The sequence below is a fragment of the Meles meles genome, chromosome 3 (genome assembly GCF_922984935.1).
Source record: "Meles meles chromosome 3, mMelMel3.1 paternal haplotype, whole genome shotgun sequence".
In the NCBI taxonomy this organism is placed as follows: Eukaryota; Metazoa; Chordata; class Mammalia; order Carnivora; family Mustelidae; genus Meles; species Meles meles.
The window spans coordinates 125,150,565-125,166,781 of NC_060068.1; the positions used below are offsets into that span (position 1 = coordinate 125,150,565).

The window sequence follows — 16,217 nt, forward strand, 5'->3', positions numbered from 1 at the left end:
CTCCTGAGCACAGACTCAGGGTGTTTCACCCCCCAGCCCCCCAAACACAAACACACACACACACACACACACACACACACACACACACACTCTCTCTCTCTCTCTCTCTCTCTTTCTCTCTCTCTCTCTCTGCGGTTCTCAGTGGCTTGCTTCCAGCCTTGCCTTTTCTGAAGGCAACAGCTCTGGAAAGGATTATCTCTCAGCAGCGTCGTTACATTGGTTAGTCAATGGGCTGAGTGCTAATACCTCTTGACATGGAACATATGTGGAAGCCGAACGTGCTCCGAGAAGAGGGGTGGCCGAGGGCCTTGTTAGGGCTCATGCTGGAAATAAACATAGAAGGCGACATCCGTGTGCTCCTACTCTCCTTAATCTCCTCTGAAGGGAGCATGGCTCTTTTCGTTTTGTTTTATTTTATTGCAGAATCATCACAAAGTCTGTGGGAGTGGCTACAGGGAACATTCGGCCACCTCCTCCCAGAAGCGTTAGGTGATTTCCCAGGCCCCTTTGTGGGCATTAGGGTGGCACCTAGGTGGGAGCAAAGTCTTCCAGCTAAGATAGCTTGGATCCGCTTCTCAGCCTACACTCACTAGCTGTGCAAGTTTGGTCACTGGTACTTAAGCCTTCTCTGTCCTGGTGGTGTCATCGGTCACACGGAGATGGTACTCGTCGTGCAGGGCTGTGTAGAGATTCGTGAGTTGGTGTTTGTTAGGGCTTTGGAGGGTACCTGGCTGAGCATCGTGCTTTTTACCTATAGAGTCATGTGGCCCTGCTCTTCGCCCGGCCTGACCATCTCAGCCCCCCTCTTCTTTTTCTTATGAGACCTCTGAGGCCCTTTGGGAGGTGGGCCTGGGAGCAGGTGGCTCTGGGAGGAGGTGGCCCCACAAGGTGGTTCAATATGCTTCGGGGGGAAATATTTATGAGCACGGTATGCCCCCAGCCCCTGATTCCCTGCATCCAACAGACCAAGCTGGGATGAAGTCAGGAGGTCAAAGTTTTGACTTAGAGGCAAGCTGGAGCTTCTCATCTTGCATGATGGACACTGTTGTCTCTGCTTCATCACTGCCCCCTGATCTGCCCAGTGTGGAGTGAGAAATCAGGGGAGCCATGCATACCAGCTCCCAAATCAGCATGTGATCAATGATCGCTGGGTGGTGGAAACCCTGCTTTGTTCATGTGTGAGCCCCTTGGTGAAGAACTGGCCACTTTGTGCCAATGGCAATTTGGTGAGTGTCCCAAAGAACGTCCCATCTCTGACAGCTTGGTGCCACATCCTTCCTAAGAGTTGGCTGGATTCCTGATACCTCTATACAACCAAGAGGCAAGCAGCCTTCCAGACCCAACCAGGCCTGTGTCCTCCTGTGCATTCTATGCCCAGGTGTATTTCCAAGCTAGCAAAAACAGCCACTCCCAGAGTCCAGGGGCACCCTCCACTGGGCACAGAAAAGACAGTATGGATATTGTGTGCTGGAAAGAGTTGAAGTCTGAAGTCAGGCTGACCCTTCACTTATCACTGGATGATCTTGGTCAAATCCATCGCCACTCTGACCCTCGGTCTCCTCATCGGCCAAATGAGGACAATCCTAGTGCCGCCCAGAGTGGCATCTCTGGAGATGACGCTGTGTTATCAGTATCAGTCCACCAGCAGCTACACGGCTGCTCCTCAGAAGGGGGGTGATGACAGAGGGGGACAGGGGAGATGGAACAGCCTTGAAGGAGAAAGAGGGAGAACCAGTCCCTCCAGTGGAATACAGAGAAGGCTTATCTTCAGGACTTCTTAGGGAAGTGCTGAACCCCATTCCGGATAGCCACTTCCCCTTTGCTCTCTCCCAGCGTGTTTTCTTAATCCCCCTCCAACTCTTGTCCGCGTACCAGGTAGCTCGGAGGTCCCCCCGTGGAAGGCATTTGGAGCTGAGTAGCCACCAACCTTCCTCCCAGAGGACAGAGGCCAGGAGGACAGGCTGTCAGATCTTGCTGGAGCTAGGGATCAGCGAGGCTGTCCCCAGCATCTAAATCTGGATAAGCAGCTTAATTTTTTTTTTTTAATTTATTTGACAGAGAGAGAGAGATCACAGGTAGGCAGAGAGAGAGAGGAGGAAGCAGGCTCCCTGCCCAGCAGAGAGCCTGATGTGGGGCTCGATCCCAGGACCCTGGGATCACAACCCGAGCCGAAGGCAGAGGCCCAACCCACTGAGCCACCCAGGTGCCCCTGGATAAGCAGCTTAATTTTATCTCTCCCTGCACCTACTGTCTTGCCTTAGAGGCAGGCATCCCGGGAGAGAATGAGTGACCAGGAGACCGTGCCCGTCTGCGTTTCCTCACGCGCTTGGCGCCTCATGCTATCTTTGCCTGGTCGGTTCGACCAGCCCAGCTTGTTTTGATGCCTCCCGTCTTGGCGCTAACATCCCACACTAAGACATCTAGAAGCAGTAGGGAACAAGAAAGCATTTGGGTCGGAAAAAGAAGCCTCAGTAGTTCCCATGAGTGAAGAGGGTGGCCAGAGTAGCAGGCCACTGGGATACCCTTTCAGGGCAGGTCCAGGTCACCATGGCTCTTTCCCTGTGGGCCTCGTCCTTGTCCAACGTCCAGCATTCCCCAGAGCGGCAGCTGGGCTCACTCATCTGCACAAGGGTCCCCAAAATGAGTGCCCACTCAGGAGAGATGGGGGAAGAATCTAGTGAAAGGTACCAACAGGGACCAGTGAGGACTGTGGCAAAGGGGCAGAGGTCCTATCTAAGGGGGACGGCCCCTCTGTAGCCACCTTCAAGGGATGCAACATTGCTAGAGCATCTAAAAAAAAAATTTTTTTTTTTTTTTCAAAAGGAAATAGAAATCTGATGTGTGTGTGAGAGAGAGAGAGAGAGAGAGATTTCCGGATTTTAAAACACTGGGAGAGTAAATAAACAGATTTGCGTGTGGGATGTTGTAAGATCTTGTGTGGTGGGGGGGGTGTTCCCCCTCAGGCCATCAGACCTCTGACTTGGTCTCTTTCCTGAATTGCTCAGTATTTCCTAGCAAAGTGATGCCCTCAGAAGGTGCTGAATAGCAAGGTTTGGAACAAATCTTTCACCACATACTTTTTTCTTCTTTGTAAACAAGCAAACCAAATACAAACAATCATGTGTGACGGGTCCATTCCCGCCCCATGGGTGCTGGCCCTGCTGGGTCCCTCCAGCTTTTCTCCACGGTGCCCTTCTTGGAGAGTGACCTTGACTGAAGTGTAACACACAAAGCACAGGAAACTCTTGGGGGCCTGCCACCAAGGGGATAGACAGATGGGCAGGGTGTATAAGGCATTCATAAAGAAGAAAGTGCGCCCTCCAGAGACCTCAATTCTTTTAACTGCCTCCATCATGCTCCCTGGAAACACGTGTGACCTTGACCAAGCCACCACACTCTCAGCCTCCGTTTTCGTACCTGTACGTAGGAGGTTGGCCCTGCCCATCTGCCCTGTTACCGTGGGAATGATGGGATGCTAGGAAAGCACTTTGGAAAACAAGAAAAGTATTCTAGTAGTGGGAGCTTTCCTCCAGGAGGACATCTGTGTGAACCCTTGGGACTCTGCCCATTATTAGCCAGATTAAACAGGCATTCTTCCCCTTGTCACTGCTGCGGCTGCCTGCCCACACACAGGCTGCAGGGGGCCCACTGGGAGGACGGGCCTGCAGCAAGGGAGCTGTGGCACAGATGACGGGGCTCCCGTGGGCAGCCTCACCATCACCAACTCTAGTCCCCCGGGATGCTGGTGTCAGGGCCTCCAGAGGCAAGCCAGTCCACGACGAGTCTCCTGGGCCATTCCCCCATGGGAGAAGCACTGAGCCAGCCTTGAAAAGAGAAATTTTAAAAACTTAACATTTTTACTGGTTAGTTTAGTTCTCCCCATCTTCTCTTTGACTAAAGAGGGAATGAGAACTGATTTTTTTTTAAGATTTTTTTTTATTTTTTTTATTTATTTATTTGACAGACAGAAATCACAAGGAGGCAGAAAGGCAGGCAGAGAGAGAAGGGGAAGCAGGCTTCCCGCTGAGCAGAGAGCTCGATGCAGGGCTCGATGCAGGGCTCGATCCCAGGACCCTGGGATCATGACCTGAGCTGAAGGCAGAGGCTTTAACCCACTGAGCTACCCAGGCACCCCAGAATGAGAACTGATTTTACACCAGTTAAGAGGGCACAACTAGTCAGTCTAACATCATAAGGGAAATTCTTAGGACTCAGATTTGCTTGACTTGCCAGCCCTGTTCTGGAGGACGCTCCTAGAAGCCTCACAGCACCCCCGGTGCTGAATCAGCGCTTTTCTGGAAAGGGAGCTTCCTCTAGTGCCCTTTGTTTATTTGTTTGTTTTTGGTGGAGGGAGGGGTCTGAGGCTCTAAAACCAGGAACCAGGGCAGATGGGTGCCACCTCACCGGATTGTGGCCCCCTGGAGTTGTGGATGGGGTTGGATGTATTTCTTAGTAAATGCTCGTGCTGAGCACTAAGAAGAAAGGGAAGAAAAGAGATGTCATTTGTGCCGTCGGGGCTTGTAGTCATCGTAGGCGGGAGGTAAATGATAAGCAGCAGCGAACGTCATGGAATCACCACTTGAGAAGCGTGCTACAAAGGCAGTAAACTGGGCTATGGGACATCATGGTAGGGAGCCTGGGGGTCTTGCTGTGGATGAGAGAATCGGGGCCAGGCTCTCCGAGGAGGTGACATCCACACTGAGACGCAGAGGAGGGGAAGGAACCACCTGATGAAAGGGGGTAAGGAATGTGTTCAAAGGACCTGGAGAAGTGTCGTGAGTGGAGATACCTGGGTGAGAGGGACAGGGGCAGAGGTCAGGTCACACGAGGTTCCATCCGTGTGTGCACCTGCGTGCGTCAAAGAGAGGATGCTCACCCACGGGTGTATTTTTCTGGGAGATCGCATGGCCTGTAACCGTCATCTGATTTCCAGCAGGACCCGTGGTTCAGAACAACTCCAAGGAGTTTTCTGAGTCAAAATTGCCCTTAGTCAATCAACAAAAGCTTTAGCACGATTGTGATTTTTTTTTTGCAACCCCTAGAATCTCCGCGTTCTAAAGCAGAAAGGAAAGCACGGCCATGCCGTTTCCAGCCTCCCCCCCGGAGGACACGGGGAAGGCTCCAGGTGACCTCAGCCTGTGACGCAGCATCCAGGCTAACTGGTGTACAGGTGCCCAGATGTGTGTGGAGTTCTGAGGGCCACAGGGTTGCAGGAGCCCCTCCCCCCACCCCCGCCTCCCACTCTCAGCAGCAGGGGCTGTGGCTCTAAGGCGCGCGTGGAGCTCTGTAGCCTGTCAGCTGTGGGCGCAGCCTTGCTCCACGGGGAAGTGGCAGGATTACTGAGTCACTGGCCTCTCTCCTGCTTGCAGCCTCCTCAATGCCAACAAGATCAACTGCCTCCGCGTGAACACATTTCAAGACCTGCAGAACCTCAACCTGCTCTCCCTCTATGACAACAAGCTGCAGACCATCAGCAAGGGACTCTTTGCCCCTCTGCAGGCCATCCAGACCCTGTGAGTACGCCCCCGCAGGTGGCAGCACGTGCCCAGAATGCAAGTGACCCCAGACGCCCAGACACACAGAGCACCCCAGAGGAAGGCAAAGTGAGCATGTCCAGGAGGAGGTCTAGAGCGTACGGTGAGGACGGACTAGTAACAGTGGTTCTCACTCACCCCTACTGAGCACTCTCATGGTGCTCCACACCTTGCTGAGGACTTTCCCTGTAGTCAGAACTTTAGGCCTCAACAACCCTTTGAGGTACGTGCTATTATGGTCTCTCGTTTCTCTGTAAGGAAACCAGGGCACAGAGAGGTTAAGTACTTACTCAAGGATGCACAGCTAGTAAGAAGCAGGATATGAACAGGCAGAGTTCCAGCTCACCTGCTCTCTTAACCACTGTGGCTAGCGTATTCTGAGCCGGCTCGGTCTCTGCTGATAGCCCAGTCCTGTGCCCCTCAAAGCCACCCCACCACCACACTGCAAAACCAAAGCTCTGGTGCGGCACTCGGAATTTTTCCCCTCCATCTTCAGGGAGCTCTTCCCCACTCCCGAGCACTGCAGATATTCCTAAGTAACTCCATGAGGTACAAGACACCTAAGAACAGATCTCAGCCTAGCCTGGGCCTGACCTTGAACCTGGGGCTTCCTGGACACCTTCTAAGTCACTTGGCACTTCCCTGTAGCCAGAGGCAGGTGCTGATAAAGTGTTAAGAACGGCCGCTGTATGTTGAATAGTGACCACGTGCTGAGCACCGTGTTGGCGCTGAGAAGAGTTTTCTCGTGAGCCATAGGAAGCCAAACCACGGTGCTGGCCCGGCAACGAGGAGAGCAGCAATACCCACTACTCTATGTGGGACGCCTGCCATGTGCCAGTCACCATGCCAGCCGCTTTCTGTGCCTGGCATTACGGAGCTTGAAGAAGTCAAATCTGGGCGGCTGTAAGGACAGACCCTAAGCCTGCCACGTTACGTGGCCCATCAGAACTTGTGTGGGTCCAAGTCGAGATCAGTGGTGGGTCCTGCCCCAAGTCAGGAGAGCAGGGAGATGGTCCCGCCTTTATCCCCAACCCCCACTGGCTGGCTGCCAGCTGCACTGTCTCTGGGGCCCACAGCAGGCCTCCCCTGCTCAGCTCCCCGCTGCCCCCCATGAGGGAGGGGCCCAGCACCAGGAAGGTGGTGGTGGAGCGCGGCACCCTGGGTCACTCCTGATCAGTTCTCCTCCCTCTCGCAGCCACTTAGCCCAAAACCCGTTTGTGTGTGACTGCCACTTGAAGTGGCTGGCGGACTACCTGCAGGACAACCCCATCGAGACAAGCGGGGCCCGCTGCAGCAGCCCGCGCCGGCTGGCCAACAAGCGCATCGGCCAGATCAAGAGCAAGAAGTTCCGCTGCTCAGGTAATCAGGTTATGGGGCTGGGCCCCACCTTCCCACTCGGAGCACAGCAGCCCCAGAGAGGCCAGTAATCCAATCTGGAGGACAGCAAGCACTGTAATGGCTCCTAGGGAGCATCTTTGCAAATTAAATTGGGGAAATTCAGTTAGGCCTGCAGAAAACCAATTACCTTATGGATTTAAAATAAAACACACACACACAATAAAAGCATGGGGGGGAGTGTACAATTTCAGGAGAGACAGAACCCAGGTGGCAGCCCATCTCCAGGGCCAGGTGGAAGCTAGGGGAGGGCCAGTCTCTGCCCATGTGCCTTTTAGAGGCCACAGTTTACTTTCTTTTTGTTCCCAAGGTGTGCTCCCCAAATGGCAGATAGGGAAATAAATATGTCCCAGGCAAAGCTGCAGGCAGCGTGTAATCTGGGGGGCCTCCCGTCCCCTCTGAGACCACCTTTGGTACAGCTCTTAGGCCAGAGTTTGTTACAGATTTCATGGACATTTTTGCAGGCTAACTCCTCTGCCCTAGATTGGTGCATTCTGCTTATGAAAAGAAGAGCGAAGAGCTGTACTCAGTAGGAAAGCAAAGCCTTGCCCTTCAGTTTCCAAGCTCTCTCTGGAAACCTTCCTCCCATCCGCACCCGGGAAAGATACCAGGGGCGAATGGCAGGGGAGTTCTTGGTTCATCTTGCAAAGAGAAATACCTGTCCTTGATCCAGGAGCTAGATGAACAGGCCGTTACAAATGCCAACCATGTGTGTCAGTTGCTGCTGGAAAAAAATCATCATGCTGCATTGTGCTCCCAATGATGAGAGGCTGATAGTATGATGGGCTGAGTATGATGGGCTGAGGGGTTGGCACTAGCCTTTACAATCTGTGTGTCAGCAAGAGCCCTTCTTCTTTTCTGCCCAAGAGCATCTTATGTAAGCGAGTTCTCCCGGGGAGAATGGCAGCGTGGGCCCTGGTGGCCAGGAGAAGACCAGCAGACACACTTCTACCTCTTTCATGTTGTTCTTGGCCTCTAAGTCAGATCCTTTAGTCCATGTCTCCAGAGGGGTAAACTTCAGCTATTTGCTTTTTCAGTCGAAACTAATACCTGGAAAGGTCTTGGTGGTACCACAGGGACTCTGTGGCAAAATGAGGCATTGGTCCCAATTTATCTTCCACAGAATAACAATGTCAATTACAAGAGCAGTTTCTGGCCAGTGATGAACTCTGTGCTGAGTGCCCCTAGTTCAATCTGGTTCTTCCACTAGCTCAGTCCTCTGAGCTCAGCAGGAGGGGTCCCCATTCTTCAGCTGAGGGAGCCAGGGGCTTAGAGGTCAAAGGGTACCCCACAGTCACAGCAAGCAGATGCTGGTGGCAGGACCAGACCCCAAGTCTGGTTGACTCCTCGATGCCGCACAGCATGTAGGAGAGAAGGAACATTTGGGAAGGCAGTCCAACTGCTTGGGTGACTCCTTTCACAGTCTCATGGCCTGCCCCCCACTCCCTGCAACCCTTCCTTAAGTTCCTTCTTGGGGCCAGTAGCATCTCTGGGAGGAACACCCTCTCCCAATCCAGAGGTGTCTCCTGAGAACAGCCCTCCCTCCCCAGGGCCTTTCTCATAACACGCACCTCTTATTCCCTCTCCACTCTGTTCCTCTCCAAGTCTGCCCAGGGCTGAGTTCATTAGCTCTGACAAGCAGTTGTGCCCCAGAAGAGGGGCAGTAAGATGCAGAGGAGGACAGGGTACCACCTGCCGACCCCAACCCCTTGGTCTTCCATCGTGATGTCAAGGCTCCAGCTTGATGCCAAGACCCTGGGGAGCAGAGCAGGAGTGGAATCAGCCCAGGGTCCAAGGACCGGCATCTCCCAGGGACCGAATCTGGGCAAGTGCCTAGGAATGACTGTAGGCTGGGGCTAGGGGTGGCAGGGTGGACGTGCAGACAGAACAAGTAGAGAAGCGAACAGCAAGCTGACCCAGGACACAGTAATGCCTTGTTCTTTTGCTCTGCCCCTACCTGCCTACGCTGGCATGGGAGAGATCCTGGCTGCTTTTCCTATGGAGGGCAGGAGTGGTTGGAAATTGTAAAAAGAAACAAGTACAGGGTTCTTGGACTGACCCTGTCTAAAAGCCTTTTTTTAATCAATACTAAGCAGATTATTTCTATAAAGGTATATCTTGATATACCTGGCCTCTTCAAGATATACCTTTATAGAAATAATCTATGTGCTATTATTTCATATCTATAATAGACATATATCTATAATAGACATATCTATAATAGACATAGACAATAATCTATGTGCTATTATTTCATCTAGCTGCAGAGAAGAGGTAGAGAGAGCTACTGGGGAGCATCAGAGGCCTGGGTTTGACAGACACTGGGGCCCAGACCTGCCTTGGCTTTGGGGGATACAGAAGCCATAGGTCCAAAGCTCTGTATTTCCAGGAAGCTCCAGAAGAAGGAGGGGCAGGTGACACATACTGGAGTTGACAGATAATAACTCTGCGTTTTACTTTCCCCTAAAAGCACCCCCAGTGCAAAGACAGCTGATGTAATTAGAATCCAATTTGAGGGCTGCTCCTGCAGCGCCTAAAGCCCCTCCTTAGGCAGGGTGTCTGGCTCCCAGCTGCCCTGCGTCTGCCTCTATCAGCTGCATCCGCCGCCCTGGGCAGCAATATCGGGTTAGAGGTGAACGCTGCCAGCTGGGGTCATCTGGCCATTGGATTAAGTTCCCCTGAAAAGGCACTGTCTGGCTGGCTGGGACCCCAAGCCCATCCCCAAGGGAGCCCTTGGCAGTTGGAAGATGCTGCCCATCTTCCGTCACACCCCCTCCCTTTGTGTGTAGAGATCTGTTAGCAAGAAGAAATTCACGGGGAAAAGCACGGAAGGCAGTGATGTGGTATGTACAGAGAAGGCAAACGACATGACCCCGCTCAGGGCGTCAAGAGTCTTAGCTCAGCGATCGCCCAGTCCCTGCCAGAGATGATGGAATGGAGGCCCGCACAGCAGAAACATACCGTCCGAGGTTAGAGAGTAGTATTTGTAAGATGAGATCTGAAACCCGGCACCTCTCATGTACTGTGAAAATTTTCTCCAGTGTGCCCCCTTTTCTTTTTGTTGAGGGAAATCAAAGAGCATGGTTCAAGGCTTGGGGGCAGGGATGATTTTTCCCTGCTCTGCTCAAACTGGAATATGACATCCCCGGACCAGAGTGTGACAGAGCCCTGCGTGTCGAGGGGTCGAAGCAAGGTTGAGACCAGGTTGTAGTGACTGCCTCTTGCTGGTCTGGTGGGAGGGCTTTGAAAGAGGTCAGATCTGGGGCTATGATGTGACCTTGACCAACTGACCAACCATTACAGACAACCTATGTATGCGCTGGCAAGATGCACCATCTTGTCCCAAAAGCACAAAAAGTAGAGGAACAGCGACTCCGTCTCTCCTGTCAGAGGGCAAGAGTAAGGAGAATCCCAGTCACTGGGCCCCGACTCTGGCCTCTTCAAGATATACACATCTCCTTCCAGTGGCTTGGGAGGAAGTTCATAAAAACTGCCCCTGATCCATTGCAGATAGGGATCTGGAGACTGGGTGCCCTCACCTAGGCCCCCAGAAAGAGTTGGTTGTTGGTCCCTCCACCCACTCCGTTTCCGTTTCCATCCATGGAAATCTGGAAATCAGGAAGGACCCTAGAATCTGGTGTCTTTCCCCTCCCCTTCCTTTTCTTATTCTAAAAGAGGCCACTCATTGTGATGGGAACTGCTCACCTCCTCTGTGAAAGTCAGTGTTCGCAGCCAGTGGGGATTGTAGGTTTCCTAGTCCCAAACCCAGGGCTCCGTCGGCTTCCCCTCCTCCCTGGCTAAGGTCATGTAATTTCTTTTGATGCCATACCCCACCCCCCCGCGATACTTCGAGTCATCTGGGATGAATGTCTGTCAGCCGAGGGTTTCTGGGCGCCTGGAAGGGTACTGAGGAGACTCCTGAGGTGTGGAATATCAAAGGTGCTTTTCCTGAAGAAGAGCATTGCAGCTTTATTAGCCCACCGGAAGCTGTGCCTGTCTCTTCATTTAAGAGGCGGGGAGATCAGACTGCTACAGATCCACTCTGCTATGGGGACAGACATGTTGCAGAGCGTGAGGAAGATGCTTCTGCTAAGTCTGATATCTGGGCAGATGGATGGTGTGGTTGAGTGGGATTTAGAGGCTCAGGCAGGCCTGTGATATGACCAGAGACATCTGCGCTCATAATTCCCTTGAGAAGGCTCCAATGTGCCCTGATCCTTCTGCGTTGGGGTATCTAACAGTCTCCCACCCATTCTTCTCCTCTTCCCCTGTGTCTCCCCTGGGAACGGGGTACAAAGGCGGTGGGGCTCCCGTCTTCAGAAGTGTTCCTGTGGAACCCTGCTCCTGGTACTAATCACGCTCAGTGGGGGCCTGCTCCGGCTTCCGCTTCTCCACGCTGCTTCCTCTGAGTGCTCCTGTCCTCTCTCTGACGCTGCTTCCTGACCTTGACTCTGACCGGTCGCCGCGGGGCTTTCCTTTGTGCTTGATCTAACCATGTGGTGGAACGATGGAAACGGAACATGGTTCTGTCAAGCACCGCGGAAAGCACCGCGCTCTCCTGCAGCATGGCCCGCCACCACCGCCGCCACCGCTGGACACCTCTTCTCTGCTCTGGAGCACCGCAGCCCAGCACCCGCCAGACCCGCCTGTCCCGGTCTAGCCTCACAAAGGGCAAGAGGGGATGCGGGGGAGGGGGCAGTCTCGAAGGAGTCCCAGAGCACCTCCACCTCCAGGTAGCAGATATGGACTGAAACGGGTACGGAGAAGCTCACTGGGGACACACTAAGATCTATACCCGTATCTCCTACCCCAGGTGGAGTCGTCATCCCCCAGAGCTACACTGGATGCCAGCCGAGGGGTAAAGTCTAGGTCAAAGCTCAGAAACCACCATTTTTCTTCTATTCAGAGAGAACAGGTCCTCCAATGGCATATGCCCCCATGGTTTCATGGTAGGGTCCCAGCGCAAGGTTATTTTCCCAAGTGGTAACTAACCCAGAGGTCATACTGGTGTGACCCACTCTCTACAAGCCATCTTTACCGGAAGTATTGGGGATGCATGTGAGCATGAGAATGGGTGAAAGTGGCGTGAGTTTGAGACTTTGGATTTAACCTATGGCTCCTTCTGAACCCAACCCCCACTCCTCATGAGTACCTTGGCCCTAGTGCCCCTGAGGGCTGTGCAGGAATCAGCTGTCTCTGATAATAAAGGGATCCTGGCATCTCCCATTCTGTTTGCTTCTTGGTAAATCCTAGGCCCAGTGTAACTAGAGGATTGTTTTTGGTTCATGCCATGGAATCCGTGTGTCTCATCCCAGATGAGAGAGAGCCATGGTGGGAACCGAAGTGTGTCTTAGGCCCAGGAGCCGATTCTGGCCTACCGCGGTGATATAGGACTCTCACTGTCCCCTCTCCCTGAGGTCACCCCTCAGAGCTAAGGCGTAGCTGTTGCTAAGTACCAAAGAGTTCTGCGTGCCTCTCTGGGTGCTTTCACCATACCCTGAGTGCTTACTATAGGTCAGGCATTGAACTTTTTCCATCGTTACTTTCTTTACAACAAGCTGATAAGGCCTGTTGCACAGAAGTAGATAGATACCAAGTTAGAGAGGTTACCTAACTTGCCCAGGGTCACATGGCTGCTCTCCGTAGCTATAATATTCAGCCTTCTCAGCTGTGGACAAACCCCTTGCCTCGAATTATAAAATGGAAAGAAAGGATAGGATTGAGCTGAATTGACAGGGAGTGGGAAAACCATGTTACCACTCCATTTCCAGCTTGCTTCGGTTAATAGAGGAAAACTTGAGGAAGCAGGCGAGCAAGCAGCACGGTTTAAGTGGCTCTCCCACCTAGCGTGGACATACCAAGATCCATTTGGTACAGAACAAACCCTCAAGCCTGGAGCAATTCCCTATCCTGAATGGGGGAGGCATTCTGGGTTCTCAGAGCTGTGCCCACCATGCCAGGGGCTGGGCCTCTGGTGTGGGTCCACAATGGCACCTTTCTGGGCACCTTCCCAGTTCTGCAGCAGCAGGCTTGTGAGTGGCAGTGCCCAGCCACAGGCCATGGGCCTTTCCCTCTGCTCTCAGGCAGATGGCTGCATCCATAATCGACCCTGATAGGAATAGGTTACGAGGACAGCTGTCTGCCCCACTGATCACCAAAGTCCTGGGAAAGCAGTGGACATCTTCCAGCCACTGGTGTCTAATCCCCCAGCCTCTGCCTGTGACTGGGTAACTGTGTGCCTAGCAATGTTCTCTTGATTCCATTCATTACTTATGACCCTCTGCTTGTCCACATGACTCTCTCTTCAAGCTGATGGACTGTCCCCCCCCGCCCCAGTTCCTCTTTCTGCTCCCTTCCTCCTTTCATCCTACTCCTCTTAGGGATATTGGAGGTAGAAGAGGAGAGTTCTGGACACATGCACTGGCAGGGCTGTGGTCGTCAGATGACAACAAATATGTGACTTTCATTCAACAAACGGGTTGCCCAGAGAATGATGCAAATCCAGACTGCTAATGACAGGAGCCGTCCTGCGCCCAGCCCTGGCCTCAGCCTCCAGGGCCACCCAAAGAATGGGAGCTGTGCCTCCCTACCTGCCCCAGTCCCATGACCCTCCACATGTCAAAGACGGTCTCTCCTGGGAAGGCACCATAGGGCAGGGATTCATAATAAAACCACAGTGCTGTGGATTTCCACCCCCTCGTCTATTAAAGCTTGTCTGTGATCATGTACCAAGTGTTGTCGTTCTGAGCTTCGAGCAGGAAGGAAGAAGGGCTTCAGGGGCAGGAGCAGGTGAGAGGCCTGATGACATCAGCTCTCCCATGACCCGCTTCAGTCGTTTTTTTTTTATGGCCCTTCTTCCAGTCCTCCGAGATCTCCGCTGTCTGAACTCGCCCCAGAGAGAAGCTGCCGCAGCCCGTTCCATTACTCCCCCCTACTAAGTATTTCTGGCAGTGACAAATATGCACTGAGATTGAAATTGACTTTTAAAGCTCTGGAAAAGTTAAAAATACTTTTGGGTAGTTATGAGCATTAGGCATAACAAATGGCTCCGAGAAGCCCTGGGTAGTTTGGGTAATGAAATACGAAGTGCTGGGGGTGGCATTTCAGGCGGGCTCCGGCTGGGGAAGGAACTCTCTGGGATCTGGGCAAACGCCGTTATTAACATTGCTGGCTCCCACACCTATAAAATACCACACTCCGACCCCCTCGTTATGACAAAGCAGGGCAATAACAGAAACAGCAGGGGGGAAATGTTGGAAAGAACATATTAGTCCATCGAATCTAATTGCAAAATCATTTCATTAAAATGGGTCAGCGGTTCCATCGCAGAGGTCCACCAGTTATAATCTAACTATACTACAGAGAGCAATTCCTGCTAACTACAGACGCTCTCACCTTGATTAAAATGAAAACACATTTAATCGGCCACAGTCCCCGGCCACAGCCCAGCCGGTGTACATCTTCAGGCTCGCTCTGTTGAGGAGCAAACCGTGCTCCCTCCTGTCTTGCAAAGACAAAATTTGGTCGGCGCTTAGGGTTCCTCTACATTGTGAGGATTCCATTGTAGGCGCCTTCTGAAGGGAAAATAACATGCGTGTGTACGAAGTGTCCCTTCATGTCATCACCATGTAGAGCCACCAGCAGGGAACAAGAGAGGATTGTCACTTAGCAGGGTTTGCAAAATGAAATTCACCCAGGACTCCGCACGCTGATGTGTCTGGAGGAAGATGGCCCGGGTCAGAGTTATTCAGTGGGATGGATGCTGGCGAGCCAAGGGCAAGAGATTTGCATAATGCATTGGATTAGGAAGCAGCCCAAAGAACTGCGGGAATATGTGCACAGCTTTTGCTCACACAAGTCTGGGGGTGGCAGGTGGGATGAAGGAAGGGGGTGGGGAAGGGGCAAAGAGGGAAAGGAGACAGGTCCAGGCCTCTGATCCCATCTTCAGGAGAAGGTCTCACTTCAGAATCAGAGACCACCAAGTTCATCCACGATCAGGGATTAGCATAGGTTGATGAGGTGAGGGGTGAGAAGCCATGAGCGTGGAAGATGGCTGCGTCCTGCTTCCCATTCCCCTCTGCAGGAAAGCGCTGTTCCGTCTACCTCTGCCAAGTTGGACTCTATAATCAGTCCTAGAAAGACTGGGATGAAGGTTTTGTCAAAATCCTGCGCATTTGCAGGAAAGCATAGTATTGGTCACACAGGCCCTGGCATCTGCCTGCCTGGGTTCATCCCTCTGTGGTGTACCAAGGGCCTCAGTCTTCTCATCTGTAAAGTGGAATCACAATAATCTCAGAGTGTTACAAGGACTAAATAGGCTCCCCCATCTGAATTTTGAAGAACAGTGCCCGGCTCGTGCTCCATTCTCCATAAAAGTCAGCTATGATCCCTAGCTACACAGATGTTTTAGTGGCCTCCGATAGGCCAAATGTTCTACTAGGTTCTGGAAAATAACAGTAGTAGGATCACAAATGTCCATGCAGCTCTTTTCCCTTCCCCAGAGCCTCTCCACTGTCACGCTCTTCCTTGCATTTGCACAACCATCCCCATGAAGCAGGGGCAAGTCCGAGACCCCCATTTCCCACGTGGAGGGGCAGAGGCTAGTAAGTGCCAGAGCCCGGACAAGCCCACGACTGCTAAAGTTTCTGCACCACTGGTGGCCCACACTGGCCCTACCACGGATTACATCACCAAGGTCTGCCTCAAGCCCTTAAGCAACCCCATGATGTTCACGTTCTCTGATACACTCTGGGGACTTTTACATATGGGACAGCCGGAGTGCTAGCAGCGCCCTGCTTACACACCGGACAAACGTGGACCAAGCCTGGGTTTCATGCCTAGCACAGCGCTAATGAAACGTGGACCCCTGTCAGCTGGGAAGAACCAGGGCTTCCCCAATGACCGCCTCTGGGACTGCTGGTCTCACAAGGTGTGCCCGGGTGCCAAGGGATCATTTCTAATCAGTAAAGCAGCACCCCGGGGCCTGTCCTGAGACGTCACTTGCCGATCCTGTTGCTGTTACTGTGCCATCTCAGGAGAGATTTGATGGCAAAATAAATCTTCGTTCCAACCACTCTTAACTCATCAGAACTGGCTTCTTTCACTGTAGTTAAACCAACCTTATTCTCAGGGACGGGGCAAAGCACTTGGACCCTCCCAAGAGTTGTGCTTGTCTTCACAGTTTTTAACTGTTAATTTATTGCTATTATTGGTTTTAAAGAGGATCCTCAGGCAGAATCCACAAGTATTTAGGGCCTTGGGCTCCAGTTTCCCAGGTCCCCAGCCCTC

At 52.6% G+C, this 16,217-nt stretch overlaps 1 protein-coding gene across 1 annotated transcript in view; it reads left to right on the top strand.

Moving 5' to 3' along the window:
- The window catches only part of SLIT3 (slit guidance ligand 3), a 597,085-nt gene that overhangs the window by 500,137 nt on the left and 80,731 nt on the right, over nt 1-16,217 (top strand). Inside the window, exons 13-14 of the mRNA XM_045999729.1 lie at nt 5,370-5,513; nt 6,730-6,893. Coding sequence (XP_045855685.1) covers nt 5,370-5,513; nt 6,730-6,893 — 308 coding nt within the window. The remainder of the gene's footprint in view (nt 1-5,369; nt 5,514-6,729; nt 6,894-16,217) is intronic.